Source organism: Myxine glutinosa, chromosome 3 (assembly GCF_964187855.1).
Source record: "Myxine glutinosa chromosome 3, kmMyxGlut1.1, whole genome shotgun sequence".
Classification (NCBI taxonomy): Eukaryota; Metazoa; Chordata; class Myxini; order Myxiniformes; family Myxinidae; genus Myxine; species Myxine glutinosa.
The window spans coordinates 150279736-150295580 of NC_136263.1; the positions used below are offsets into that span (position 1 = coordinate 150279736).

A 15845-nucleotide genomic window follows, 5' to 3' on the forward strand; every position below is an offset into this window, starting at 1 on the left:
GCAGTTGACCTTGAGCAAAAGAGAGGGTGAAGAGAACAGAGAGAGGGTGAGATAGAGCAGCAGAGCAGGATTTTAGGACCCGTGGGCTGATGCCGTCGGGTCCAGTTGCAGAATCAGAGTCGAGGGTTGACAGAAACTTTTCCACCTTGTCAGGAGGAAAGGACACGGAGTCCAGGAGCAGCAGGGTACGACTGGGTATGGTGGGTACAGAGAGGGATGGGTTTGGGACACAAGATTTAGAGGCAAACACAGAGTTGAGGCATTCAGCTTTTTCACGTGCGGAGTCAGCTGTGTAGCCGTTTGAGGTAAGGGAGGGGATGGAGGGGGAACAGACACCAGAAACGGATTTGACCAGACGCCACCAGGATTTGGAAGAGGGAGACAGATAAGAGAGTTCGGTCTTGAGAACGGAGAGATATTGTTTCCTGGCTCTCCTGAGGGTGGACACACACTTGTTTCGGGCTTTGTGAAAGGAAATGAGATTTCCTTCCGTTGGATTTGCTTTCCAGGAGACGAAGGCAAGTTGTTTCTGGGCAACAGCCTCACCACAAGATTCCGTGTACCATGGACGGGAGGAAGGGTATGACAACTGAAGACGAGATGGGATAAATCTGTGCATGAGAGAGAGCAATTTACTTTGGAAGAATTCCCAGGATGAGTTGATGTCAGAGGTGGTAGAGATGGGAGACCAGTCCAGATGATTGATGGCTGCTTGAAGACCGTGCCAGTTGGCCTGTGTGAAATGCCAGACTCGTCGACGCTGAGCAGGCTCCCTGAGGATGGTCAGAGAGATGTCCACTTTAACAAGGACATGATCAGATGATCCGATCGGAGCAGAAGAAGAGCAGCAGACATTTTCAGGGAAGTTAGTCATAACCAAGTCCAGAAGAGAAGATGCTCCGTTGACTGAGATCCGGGTCGGGAAATTGACAGATTGTGTCAGTCCCAGTGAGTCGCAGAAGTCCTTTGCTGAGGAGCCATGGCTGGTGAGAGAGGTACCCACACCCAGCCAACTGGCATGATAACAGTTCAAAATCACCACATATGAGGAAGAGAGAGTTGGGATGAGTAGATAGAAGTTGGTCCATATCATCAGACAGCGAGATGTAGATGGAGTCATCACTGTTTGGTGGACGGTACAACACACATATGAACAAGAGGTGGGAGCGAAGGGGAAGCCGTAGCCAGAGGTATTCCTGGGGGTGAGGTGGAGAGAGTGCAGTGCAGGGCGAGTGAGGAAGAGAGTTTTTGATAAAGATAGCAACCCCGCCTCCAGGACGAGGCTCACGTCTATCATACCGGAGGAGGGAGTAGCCCGGGAGAGATACTATGGAATCAGAGACATCATAAAGGAGGAAAGTTTCTGTTAAGCAGATCACGTCTGGTTTGACAGAAGCAACCTGTATGGAGAGATCAGTTAAGTTTGAACGAAGGCCCCGGATGTTTGAGGTCCATACCGTTAATGAAGAGGAAGGGGGAGCATCAGATACAGAACAGGGGGGAGGAGGGGTAGGGTAAGATGTGGAAGAGGTGGAAGAGGTAGGGAGAGCTGTTGAAGGTGTGTCAGAGATTTCAGAATAGCTCGGAGAAAGGGAAGGATGGGGCGGACAAAAGGTTTGATGGTGATTGGGTGAGCCACAATGAGGTGTTATTTGAGGAGGGGGAAGAGCGAGGCAGAAGGTTGGGGGAGATGGAGGTGAGAGTTTGAAGGGGGAAGAAGCGGGGAGGACGCTTTGAGGAGGGGGAGTGAGCGGGGGGGAATTGAGAAGCAATGAGGGTGGGGAGATTTGAAGGGGAGGGGTGAGGGGGGAGTTTGGGAGGGAAGGGACAAGGGGAGGGATTTGAAAGGGATGGGATATGGGGGAGATTTGGAGGGGAGGGGTGAGGCAGGAGTCTAGGAGGGGAGGGGCGAGGGGGCGTCTTGGCGGGGAGGGGTGAGGGGGTAGTTTAGGAGGGAGGGGGAAAGGGGGGAGATTTGAAAGGGATGGGTGATGGGGAAGATTTGGAGGGGAGGGGTGATGGGGAAGATTTGGAGGGGAGGGGTTATGGGGAAGATTTGGAGGGGAGGGGTGAGATTGGATTTTTGAAAGTGTACGATTTATGGGAAACGAACATTTATTGCAAAATGAGTTTCTTGTGACCTTCGAGTTAAAAATACGTTTAAGAACGCTGGATGGAGGATGGAGTGCAGGAGAGGCCGAAATTGATCAAATGCCGAAATTGGATCTTTTATGTTGGGCACAAAAAATTTAAAATTTACAAAGTTGGAACAATTGCTTTGCAAATTTTTGAAACCAAGTGACAAGAGTCACATGATGATCAGGTGGGAATTTCGGACTAGTATTCCGCATGATTGATAGGTCAGTGGTCGACTGACATGCAAATGGGTGTGTAGTCAAATTTGGATAAATTATGGTGGGAACTGAAAGGGTAATTTCAATGTGACATCATAGGGGTTTTCTAAAAATAAACTTTTTGGTCCATTTGCGTATTAGCATTTATAAAATTGAAGGACAAATTTTATGAAAATGAAATAAAACTGACACCCATCCTGATCTGTAAATAATGGTTCCAACGCAAACAAATATGCATAATGCATGCGTGTGTGTGTGTTTTGTGTATCAATGTTTGTGTTTGTTGTTTTTGTTTTTGTGTATCAATCTTACAAGATTGTTGACACCGACAGTGTGCCTTGTCTGGAAAATAGATAGTTCCATGGGGATGGGATCGCATATCGAGAGAATTCGTAAAATAAAAAAATAGAAATATAATTTGATTATTAAAATTATCACTTTTGTCAAGGGAGATGGAGAATAAAGATTTGATTTGCTGAGTTATGAGCAGCTATTCATTAATAGTAAAAATTGGGAGTAATCTTGGGATTCCATTGTGATCGAATTTATATGAGAATCAAAGCTATTTATGGATATGAGCTTCATAAAAATGTGGGAGTACAAAATTAGCCAAATTTTGGAGAGGTCTTACACTGACTTCCCAGAGTACTCTGCTCATGGATTTTTATATATATAAACTTGAATTTTATCAGCATATAAATTGTGCTGTATGTATGGATGTGTTTTAGGCATAGATGATATGGGAAAATAGTAAAGAAAATTTTGCTGGTTTGAACTATTGTGGGTTTTCAGTTCTGGAGTTCAAACAAAGTCACTGGTTAACAGATGAGAAAGGATAGTAAATAAATTATTCGATGCTGGGCAAATTAAGTACGATATTACTAAGACTTATGAGAGCTATTGTTCTTCCTTACAGCAGTGGAAAATTATTGAAAAAAAAAATTAGATCCAACATAATGAATCTATAAAAGAATGTGATAGGGATAATATCCTCAATTTGTACTAATTATTTGATTGTGGGTAAAGGAATTAATTTATCGTAGTGGATTGTTAACAGCAGCCTGAAAATGTCCTGAGAGTGTGCATCCATGTAATCAGAAATCCCAGATTTGTTTTTACAAACAACATTTTGGTAGAGGTCTTGTGTGGACGAACACTTCCTTGGTAGATAAAAAAAAACGGTACTGCATGCTGGCAGCCACTTTTGCGGCCAGTTAGGCCAAACAAATTGAGAGGAAATTGTAGTTAAATACGTAAGTTACACATGGCTATTTGAAAAAAGGAAATTTGTTGAGATGGGAAACATTTTTCGAAGGTTTATTAAAGTGTTATAATATGACATGTGGCAAGGCAAACTATTGGATGGGAAAATTAGATCTGGCTATAGAATAAATTTATTGACCCCTTGAAGTTAATTCTTCGAATCATTGTTTCACTGGCATTTTTTGTTCAAATTGGAAATAGTTTGGTAGAGCTTTGGTTAAAACCTTTGGTTGCGGTATCTTGGAACGAAATGATAAACCATAGGAGATTGATAAGAATAGGAAAAATATGGACCCAAAATAGAAAGTTGGATTCATGCCCCTCATTGCAAACAAGCACATGGGGCTAAGGTGGACGATCCCACAGAAAATGAGGCTGCACCTAGCAGCCCAGCAGAACATTCAGTGGCAGATAAATGATAGTCGTGATTGACAGTCATTCGAATTACATTTTAACACCCCTTGCATTGATAAACATTACATTTTCAACATGTGATATTCCTACTTGGGATAGTGACATTTATTTGCCTACATGACATACAATTACCTGCTGATATTAATACAACATGAGTGAAAAATGTATCACAACTACACTCATGATCAGGGGATTGAGTTCAACCCCGGGAGATAGGGGGATAAGGGTAAGACAAATAATCTGATTTATGTTACATATTAAGGGATTTTCTTTATTTACCTTTTAGGAAGCTTGTTAGTTTGGTATATAATGTTGAATGTCATCGACATATAATTATGTCATAGGTATGAATATATACAAGGAGTAGCAAACTTGTTTGTTGGTTTAGTAGTTATATTGGCAATTGTTTTAGTGGTGGCTTGCTTGAAAGCCTTAGTGACGGTGTGTTTGAATAAGGTAACCAACAACACGATGATAACGCATGAAGTGACAAATGAGGAAAGAAATGTGGAACCAGAAAAGGAAGACTTTTATGGCGACATAAATACTGAGATTAAAAGATTAAATCAAGTGATGTTGCAAATGAATACAGTAGAATTAAGATAATGGCATAACGACAATGTTATGAGTTGTGTCAATTACAATATCAGTGAACTCATATCACCACGAGTGACACACTGTTAGGAAAAAAAAAAAGAAAAAAAAAAAGAGGGAAAAGAAAAAGTGGAGAGGAATTATGGTAATAATACATTATGCTTAATTTGTTGGTTTGGGAAAATTGTTGTTGGGAATTAGATATTCCCGTTTGTGATTGTAATCATATACAATTTATTTTCTTAGAGTAGTGCTAAAAGACCTGCATGAGTTAATTTTTGAACTATATTAACCTGAAAGCAATTGTGGATGCTATTCTTAGTTTAGTAGTGAAATACATACCTGATTGAATATTATTTGTGTGACGCATATAAATGAATATAACTTTTTTGTGTTAAGGAAAAACAACAAATTGTTGAATGTGAAACTGTCGGAAGATATACATGATTATGCTGATTTCATGGTAAGATGTACCCTATCTGATTCAGTGTGTGTGGAAAGCAGATTCAGATGTGACTGAGCATAAGGATAAGACGAGATCACATTTGAAGGGGGTGCTAACGGAATTGGGAAGAAGTTCGAGAAAGAAAATTTGTGGCTAAAAAATGAAGTTAAACGTGGCATACACCCTCTTTCTCAAAGAATGATGAAGACATTCTCCCGTGTAACTTGGAGATGAATGCTTACCTTCACCAAGGAAATTTATGTGACCATTTGCCTGGATCACACTGCAACATATGAAAGAAAGGCGATCACTTACTCTTGTTCGAAGGCTTCGAACATTCATCACATCAGAAGTTGCAGGACAACGACATTTTACCTGCAACCTCTGTGAAATGCGGGGACATATGTTATTACTTCACCAACTTCCGGGGAGCCAGCATGGAGCTGCAAACCAATGGCTGTGCCTTTTCACAACAGCTGTGCACGATTTTGCGGGCCACTCCTGGTATGGACCATGGATGACCTGAACACCATGGTCCCAACATCATTGTGGATGCATCCGGCATCCCTGTTCCACATCTTGCTGGCCAATCAACGTCACACCAATACTTGCTGCCCACTCATAATGAGGGAGGAGGCAAGTCGACTACAACTGGGCGAAGGCCTTGTTCAAGGAATCATTATGGTTCACAGCAAAAAAGTGGCAAGAATGCTACATGGAGAGCAGGGTCAGTCTATGACTCCGCAATGTTACCACAACAGCGAAATCCTACACGAAGTAGTGCAGGAGCTATGAAGACATTAGGAGAAAATGTTTCATACCTGGATTCAAACACAAGTGATCAGCCCTTCCTTTCAAACAAAGTCAACATTTGTGTGGAGGCAAACGTTTTTGCCAGATGGTGCAGATGCTTTACAAAACTTGAAAATGAAGTGAAATTGTTGTATCTTGGTGATGGTGAAGTGTTGTTTTGAAAAGATATTTGTGATGCAAATGCAATAGATTGAACAATATGGAAGGAGTCCATGACCAACGAAATGTTTTGTGATTCTTGCAGGATGACGGTGTATGCCTAAGGGAATTTGATTACCAAAGTTATGATTATTTACTTTTACTTGTAATGATGTTTACTTGCAGTGATTGATTATTTACGTATACTTATATTGATGTTTACTTGTAGTGATTGATTGTTTACTTATATTGATGTTTAGATTAATGGTTAATATAAACAAAAACAAAAAAATGAGGGAATTGTGGAAGTACTGTACTGCATTAATGTACTGTATGGCATGGTATTAAATGTACTGTATGGCATTAATCAAAACCAATATGGAAGTAGAGATCTTGACATCATATTGATCGTTGGAATTGGAAAACGAAGCAGATAGACGATTTCGTAAATGAATGTCAGGAATTTGCACGAACGTGGTAATCTCTTGTTCACCTGGTCACAGCCCCGGGCTAGAGCACCCTCCTATTGTGAGGCAAATGCAACTCCCATTAGGGGGGGGGGGGCGAACCGGCTCCAATGAGGCGAGCGTGGATGACCTCGGGGCATTTGCGGAGAAGGGATTAGCGCGACGATGCCCATAAAGACAGAAACATACTTCGAGTCAGGAGCACTCGCCACGATAACCCCTGCCCGACGGAACGAACGAGCACTCATCATCAGAACCTCTGCCCGACGGGAATGGCGGAGGAACATCGGCCGAACGAGAAGGACCATACGGATAGAGTGACCTGGTCCATTGAGTTAAACGGTAGTTATTTGGTATTGGAATGAAAGTGAACAACCAGTTAATAATAAAGTCATGACCTTTTGTAAAACCTGTGTCCGGTCATTGGAGTCTTGAGTCCACCACACTTCCACGACAATGGAATAAGAAGTTATAAACATAAATTATATTCAGAAGAGGTGAATAAGAAAGCATTGGGGGCTTTTGATGATAAGAGGTTTATTTTAGAAAATGGAATTGATAGTCTCCCTTATGGTTATATAAGTATATAAGTGATAAGTTAAAAAGGGGGTTAGGGATTTTAACGGGCTACCGCCGCCTTTTTACTATTATATAAATGATAGAACCAAGTACCAACCAGACTAAAGAGTGGAGGTGTAATCAACCTTGGTATATAAATGGTAAACATAACGAATGTGAAAAATATCAAATAGGTATAATTGAAAAGACAACTGGTAAAAAAATGTACAAAACAAATAAGAGAATTAATTTAAATACCGGTGAATTGGGTAAAAAAGATGGAAATATTTTTAAGTGGACGGAAAACTTTGATGGTTGCCAGGAAAACATATACTTTAATTTAAAAATGGTATGTGGCACTGGAGGCGCTCAAACAAGAACATTGAGGGAGGTTTACCATTTTATCTTAGCTCAGTTAAAATATCTTAATAAAGAACCAAACTCAAACATCTTTTTTGTTAATATCTTAGATGGTGAAGGGAGTGGCAAGAGAGTTAAATTATTTCCCACGCATAAACAAATATTTGTAGGGTCGTTGTTTGAGTGGGTCAAAGATGATTCACCAGATGATATTAAGAGTAAAAGGTTAAAAGGTCCATAAGGTCAGAAGGATCACAGGTTCACACAGAAGGACCATTGTTTAAGTGGTCTAATGAATAAGGATAACATGTCAAAAGGTTAGAAGGTTCGTAAAGAACAGGGTGAGAGAAATAGAGGTGTTTAGGGGCAATGAGGGAGGGGAAAAATTAACATGTAAGTCAATGGGAAAATGAGAGTGTCCCAGAAGCAACATATATACACTACTCAGCTTGCTGGGATGAATGATCCCGGTGTGAACCCCGGTTTAGAATAGGTACACCGTATCCCTGCGCATCGTAAGAGGCGACTAAGGGTTGGTGTCAGGAAGGGCATCCGGCCATAAAAACATTGCCTCAAACAGGGAAACGTGATTGTCATGGGGCCCGCAAGGCTAACCCCCACTCTAGCGGGGAAAATGGCTTAAAAAACGGTCATTCATTCATTTCATTCAAACAAATATTGTATTAAGATCACACAAGAATAACAGTACAACAATAATAGTAATCAAAAGTACAATCAATATATATATATATATATCCTATCATGGTACCATCAGTTTCGTAATATATAACTCACTATGCTCCAAGTGAGTTGTTGTTGTTGTTTTTTTTGTTGTTTTTTTTTGTATACAAGATCGAGGCTCGTGAAAGAGCGAACATTAATCACACAGAAAGACAAACCGACACATAAAACATATAACATCAGGAGCGGTAGACAAGATGGGGAGAGAGGGGGAAGGACACAAACACAACATTTGAGAGCAGGGACCGAGAGACATGGAGACATCGAGAGATCTGAGAGAGGGCGAGGGCTTTGGGGGGGGGGGGCATGGGAAGGGGGCGGTGGGAGAGGTATAAAACATATGGACACTGCCAGGACTTCCAGGAAAGAAGTTGGAATTTCAAACAAGGTGGATCTGGGGTGAATTAGCGGGGGTAGAAAAGATCAAGGTTTTGGATGGGGGAAGATAAGAGATGGTGGTGAACAGCTGTTTTAAAGACCTGGAGGGAGGAGTGGGATTGAAGGGAGTGAGGGAGTTTGTTCCAGAGGCGGGAGAAAAGAGGAATGAAAGAGTGAAGGTGAGCAGAGAGCCGAGATTTCGGCAGTTTAACCATCAGAGGGTTGCTGGCAGATCTTGTGCAACCTGTAGGAATATTTGGGGGACAGAGCACAGAGAGAGCTGGGGGTGCAAGGCCGGAGAGGAGTCGGTAGAAGACAGAAAGAAAACCTACCTGCCTGCGGTGAGTGAGTGAAAGGCCCTCAGAGATAGCTTCATCGCGGGAGATTCCAATAATTCTGAAAGCTTTGGTTTCAACAGCGTGAAGCCGAGCTAGGTGTGAGGCAGGAGCACCGGCCCATAGGGGAGAACAGTATTCCATTGAGCTGCGGATGAAAGCCTTGTATGTGGTGAGGAGCTCAGGTGTGCCGAGGAAGGATTTCGCATGACGGAGGATGCCCAGTCGGCGACTGGCTTTGGAGGCCAGCTTGGAAATGTGGTTTTCCCAAGAAAGATCATGGCAGATTGTGAGACCCAAAAGCTTGAGCGACAGAACTTCTTGGAGAGGATTGTTGAGAAAGAAGATGGGAGGGTTGTCCAGTCGATCTTTTCGGAGAGACATAGTAAGAGTGTGAGATTTGTCAGGATTGAAAGACATGTTCCACTTGTTTGACCAGTCTGTGATTTTGTCCAAGTCTTCAGAGAGTGAGGAGGCTGCAGACTGCCGATCTGAGGGAAGAGGCATGGAGCGGCAGAGAGTGGAGTCATCAGCAAAGATATAGAGAGGATTTTCAAGAGAGTCAGAGAGATCATTGATGAAGACCAGAAAAAGCACGGGGCCCAGAACACTGCCTTGGGGAACTCCAGCCTGAACAGGAAGAGGAGATGAGAGAAACCCATTCAGGGCCACACGTTGACGACGACTAGAGAGGAAGTCCGCCAGCCATGCGTGGAGATTTCCATGGATACCAAAGGAGGAGAGTTTGGTGAGCAGAGCAGGGTGCCAGACCGTGTCGAAGGCACGTGATATGTCGAGGGAGACAGCTCTAATTTCCTGTTTGGCATTGAGGACCTCCATCCATTGTTGAGACAGCAGAAGCAGCATGTCCAGAGTAGAGTGACCTGGTCTGAAACCAAATTGATGATCAGAGATCAAGCCATTGGAGAAGAGGAAAGATTTCATATCCGAAGCAATGATGGATTCCATGACTTTGCTGATAATTGGGAGAAGGCTGATTGGTCTGTAGTTGCTAGGATCTGTTTTTGCACCTTTTTTGTGCAAAGCGGTGATGTTGGCTGATTTCCAAGCAGATGGCAGTTGACCTTGAGCAAAAGAGAGGGTGAAGAGAACAGAGAGAGGGTGAGATAGAGCGGCAGAGCAGGATTTTAGGACCCGTGGGCTGATGCCGTCGGGTCCAGTTGCAGAATCAGAGTCGAGGGTTGACAGAAACTTTTCCACCTTGTCAGGAGGAAAGGACACGGAGTCCAGGAGCAGCAGCGTACGACTGGGTATGGTGGGTACAGAGAGGGATGGGTTTGGGACACAAGATTTAGAGGCAAACACAGAGTTGAGGCATTCAGCTTTTTCACGTGCGGAGTCAGCTGTGTAGCCGTTTGAGGTAAGGGAGGGGATGGAGGGGGAACAAACACCAGAAACGGATTTGACCAGACGCCACCAGGATTTGGAAGAGGGAGACAGATAAGAGAGTTCGGTCTTGAGAACGGAGAGATATTGTTTCCTGGCTCTCCTGAGGGTGGACACACACTTGTATCGGGCTTTGTGAAAGGAAATGAGATTTCCTTCCGTTGGATTTGCTTTCCAGGAGACGAAGGCAAGTTGTTTCTGGGCAACAGCCTCACCACAAGATTCCGTGTACCATGGACGGGAGGAAGGGTATGACAACTGAAGACGAGATGGGATAAATCTGTGCATGAGAGAGAGCAATTTACTTAGGAAGAATTCCCAGGATGAGTTGATGTCAGAGGTGGTAGAGATGGGAGACCAGTCCAGATGATTGATGGCTGCTTGAAGACCGTGCCAGTTGGCCTGAGTGAAATGCCAGACTCGTCGACGCTGAGCAGGCTCCCTGAGGATGGTCAGAGAGATGTCCACTTTAACAAGGACATGATCAGATGATCCGATTGGAGCAGAAGAAGAGCAGCAGACATTTTCAGGGAAGTTAGTCATAACCAAGTCCAGAAGAGAAGATGTTCCGTTGACTGAGATCCGGGTCGGGAAATTGACAGATTGTGTCAGTCCCAGTGAGTCGCAGAAGTCCTTTGCTGAGGAGCCATGGCTGGTGAGAGAGGTACCCACACCCAGCCAACTGGCATGATGACAGTTGAAATCACCACATATGAGGAAGAGAGAGTTGGGATGAGTAGATAGAAGTTGGTCCATATTATCAGACAGCGAGATGTAGATGGAGTCATCACTGTTTGGTGGACGGTACAACACACATATGAACAAGAGGTGGGAGCGAAGGGGAAGCCGTAGCCAGAGGTATTCCTGGGGGTGAGGTGGAGAGAGTGCAGTGCAGGGCGAGTGATGAAGAGAGTTTTTGATAAAGATAGCAACCCCACCTCCAGGACGAGGCTCAGGTCTATCATACCGGAGGAGGGAGTAGCCCGGGAGAGATACTAAGGAATCAGAGACATCATAAAGGAGGAAAGTTTCTGTTAAGCAGATCACGTCTGATTTGACAGAAGCAACCTGTATGGAGAGATCAGTTAAGTTTGAACGAAGGCCCCGGATGTTTGAGGTCCATTCCGTTAATGAAGAGGAAGGGGGAGCATCAGATACAGAACAGGGGGGAGGAGGGGTAGGGTAAGATGTGGAAGAGGTGGAAGAGGTAGGGAGAGCTGTTGAAGGTGTGTCAGAGATTTCAGAATAGCTCGGAGAAAGGGAAGGATGGGGCGGACAAAAGGTTTGATGGTGATTGGGTGAGGCACAATGAGGTGTTATTTGAGGAGGGGGAAGAGCGAGGCAGAAGGTTGGGGGAGATGGAGGTGAGAGTTGGAAGGGGGAAGAAGCGGGGAGGACGCTTTGAGGAGGGGGAGTGAGAGGGGGGAAATTGAGAAGCAATGAGGGTGGGGAGATTTGAAGGGGAGGGGCGAGGGGGGAGTTTGGGAGGGAAGGGACAAGGGGAGGGATTTGAAAGGGATGGGATATGGGGGAGATTTGGAGGGGAGGGGTGAGGGAGGAGTCTAGGAGGGGAGGAGCGAGGGGGCGTCTTGGCGGGGAGGGGTGAGGGGGTAGTTTAAGAGGGAGGGGGCAAGGGGGGAGATTTGAAAGGGATGGGTGATGGGGAAGATTTGGAGGGGAGGGGTGATGGGGAAGATTTGGAGGGGAGGGGTTATGGGGAAGATTTGGAGGGGAGGGGTGAGATTGGATTTTAGAAAGTGTACGATTTATGGGAAACGAACATTTATTGCAAAATGAGTTTCTTGTGACCTTCGAGTTAAAAATACGTTTAAGGACGCTGGATGGAGGATGGAGTGCAGGAGAGTTTAGGGAATGTAGAAAAAAGGCACTATAGGAGATGGATATTTTTTTTGGGATGAATTGATTTGGTGAGCAAGTCGAAAGCAGCCTTTTAAAGAAGAAGAAGAAAAAGGTGTTATAATATATGACGGAATACATAACTTGAGGGGAAAGTGTAAACATTGAAGGTTAATAACAGTGAAAACTATCTGGGGAAATGGGGGAGAAACACGTGGTCGAAGAACGAACGAACGAATAAGAATGAATAAACGAATGAGAACAGAGAAGGAAATGTTTTTTTTGGTTTTTTTTGAGTTGAGATTTACACAAGGAAGTAGGCTATGGGTGAAAAGACTGGGAATACAGAGAACGAAAGTTATTGGATCACAAACGACGGACCGCTGAGAGAAAAACCTAGCCTCAAGGTTGCACAGTGTGCACTGTACAAGGCCTCAAGGCACGACACAAATTAACACGATTTTCAATACAGGTATGAAAGATTTGCACCGAAAAATCTTCGTCGGGACACAATATACATACAACACCATAAAGAAATACAGTTTTAACGAAAATACAAATGGGAACAATCACTTAACTTCGATTTCAAATCGTTCGCGACGCGGCAAAGGCCTTGCTCGCGACGCGGCAAACAGACGATCAACTTATGAAAGATAAACACCGAGAAACAACCAAAGTTGCACACAATAACTTCACACACCGAAAGATAAATACAGTTTCGACAAAATACAATTGTGAACAAACTTAACTTCAAAAAACGTGGAGACCGTGTGGAGCTTCGAAAATCCCTGCCACCGTCTCCGAGATCTCGCCTGAGAGTGAAAGTGAACTCCGAGAGTGAAACAAGAACATTCCCAATGTCTCTTTCCCGGCTTCAAACCAAAGTTGATTCCTGTTTCAAGCCAAAGTCGATCCCGGCTTCAAGCCAAAGTCGATCCGCTCCAGCGATCGTCAGAACGATGTCTAATCGAGACCAGAATCCCGTTCGGATGACAAGTACAGTCCCGCTGCCAAAGTTGCGCAAAGGCGCCCTCAAGGCGACTGGGAAATCCAAAGGCGCCCTCCAGGCGACTGGGAAATCACACCCTCGGGTATGGACGTTTCACGGCTCAGTCGGCGAACCGCAAATTAACCTTCAAAAGCCACGTTGCGCACACACACACACACACACCAGATAAACGTCTGAATGCGGTGCGGTGAAATGCGGTGAAATGAATGAAATGTGAAATGTGAAATGAATGAATGCGGTGAAAGACCTTGCGCAATGCGCAAAGCGTGCGAGTCAAAATGGCCGACGGCCCGTTCTCGAGACGTAACGGCGCGACGATGATTCTCCTCGAAATCCACCGCCAAAAACCTGACAGGCAGGTTGATCTGTCACAGCGATAACAACTCTGTCGCAGGAATCCCTTTCCTGGGAAACCCAAAGTTCACTCGTGACTCTTGCTCGCAAACATTCACTCCAGACCGCAAAGCAACTATGCTTCTTCTCTGACTCACTCGCTCCGCCTTTTTCTTCTCTTCCTCCTCGTCATCGTCTGGTTCCGTTTTCATTTAAAACATTAATTTTTTTTACCTTTTGAAAATAATAATTTATATTTCCCTCAAACGACAACAATAATAATACATGGAATCAAAAATGTTTACAGTGGATGAAAACCACAACAACGGAAGTGACGAATCCGTAACACCTACCCAGCCCTCTACATCCAAGAGATCCAAGCCACCCCCAAGCACTAACTGGGACATTTGTGTCCTCTGCCAAGTAGTAACATATGAATCTTTACAGTGTCACTCAGATCAACGAAACAGCCCGTTGGTAGTGGCTGATGCATCCTTGGCAGAAGACCTTCTCCGGTTCCAGACCCTTCATGCCAATGGACCTCAATCTGATGCGATTGGATGACGGAGATGGCATAGATTCCACTCTGAAGGCACACAGGGCTGGGTGGCACAAGAAAAGTCGGCTAAAATTCAACAAAAAGGCGTTTGACGAGCAAAGTCAGGGAGAATTAACTACAGGACAACAACCAAGTGCCTCTACTGTGCACACACAATCTGCTCACAGCCATCCATAGTCCACAGAGCCTCCTTGTTTCTTCTGCAATGAGCCTGCTGGTTCTGCAGACTTTCATAAAGCATCAACCTCCAACCCAGGCAGCACTCAAACAGCACATCAAGCGCACTTGCTACCAGGCCAACTGTTGGAACCAGGCATTGGTCATGGATCCAGAGATGCCAGACCCATCTGACTGGGGCTGGACAAAGGAGACAACTGGGTGGCAGCCTCTTTGGACCACTCTCCCTGAAGCATCAAAATCGTGCCATGAATTGATCCACTGTGGCTGCAAGAAAGGGTGCACTGGATGCTGCAAGTGTGCCAAAGCTGCACTCAAGTGCACTGCATTGTGCTTCTGTTCTGGAGACTGTTAGATTTTGATCATTACCAATTTTCATCATTGCACTTGATTTAATGTAAGCTTTTGTTGACATACTTGGTTAACTACAGTTATTTTTTCAGAGGTTATTGCATCATTCCTTGCAGTGTCAACACCTTTTTCATCATTTCTGGTCTTTGGGTGTTCTGTACCTATCCCTGTACCTGAAAACATAAAGTTTTAAAAGTTCAAATGAACTTTTTCCAATAGCAGTTCCAACTGCAGTATCATAAAAATAGATATTTAATGTAATTTGACCTGGACCTTGACCTAAATGCATGTCCTTGTGCTCTGGCGATCTCAAAAGTATCACCAAATGAATGGGCATCCCCAATTTAGTTGGAAAAGACACCTATAATGCTTTTCTACACTATTTGGTTCCAAAATTAAACGCGTTTGAACATTAGACCCGGTGGACTGACGGCCATTTTGGATTTGAACTCTCACTGTCCTCAGAGGTCAAATCTGACTTCCCTCCACATCTGAAAAGAAACCTTATGGTATGCACTAACTATGTTAGAAATTTCATGCTTTTCTCATAAAATGCACAATTGTTATAATATGAGAGCTTATCCGTCATACTAAAAGTGCACATTATCTTATCGGTATCTCGAGTCCTATTGTCTACACTCAACACATTCACGTCAGGCACAGTCTTCGTGAACCTGTTTCAAGCTCCGGCATACTTTAGCAAAATGTCCTCTCTTTTTGCAGCTGTTGCACTGTGCGTCCTTTGCTGGGCATCCATATTAATTATCTGTGTGGTTTACAGAACCGCATCGATAACACGTCTTCCCTTGAGCCGGTTGGGATCGCTGATCTGAAATACCTCTCCCACCATGTCTAAAGGGTATTTTGCTGCTCTGCGAATCCTGTGTCTGCACAGGGTGTATGTTTGGCCTGTATGGTGCGAGCAGTCCCTTGGCCTATGATCTTGTCTTCCGCCATTGCCGACTCAGTCTGTCTCGCGATGGTTATAGCTTTCTGTAATGTCAGTCCCGTTTCTAGCAGTAACCGCTCTCTAATGTCAGGTGAATTTGTTTTCTCGACCAGCTGGTCACGGATTATTTAGTCTGCCAGCTCTCCAAACTCACATGTGACGACCATCTCCCTTAATGAAGCAATGTATTGTGCCATAGACTCGTCATTTTCCTGACCACCTTGCCGAAATTTATATTGTTCTGCCACGACATTAACTCTTGGGACAACACAAGACCGAAAGTCTAACAGTGGCGTAGCCGGACTTGTTTGATACCGTCGTGCGTCTACCCTGTAGTGAACAC

The 15845-nt window shown here is 44.2% G+C and overlaps 1 protein-coding gene across 1 annotated transcript in view; it reads left to right on the top strand.

The window, feature by feature from the left end:
* The window catches only part of LOC144891232 (uncharacterized), a 48589-nt gene extending 34559 nt beyond the window's left edge, over positions 1-14030 (top strand). Inside the window, exon 5 of the mRNA XM_078773622.1 lies at positions 13799-14030. Within this exon, the coding sequence (XP_078629748.1) occupies positions 13799-14030 (232 nt within the window). The remainder of the gene's footprint in view (positions 1-13798) is intronic.
* The last annotated feature ends 1815 nt before the right edge of the window (positions 14031-15845 follow it).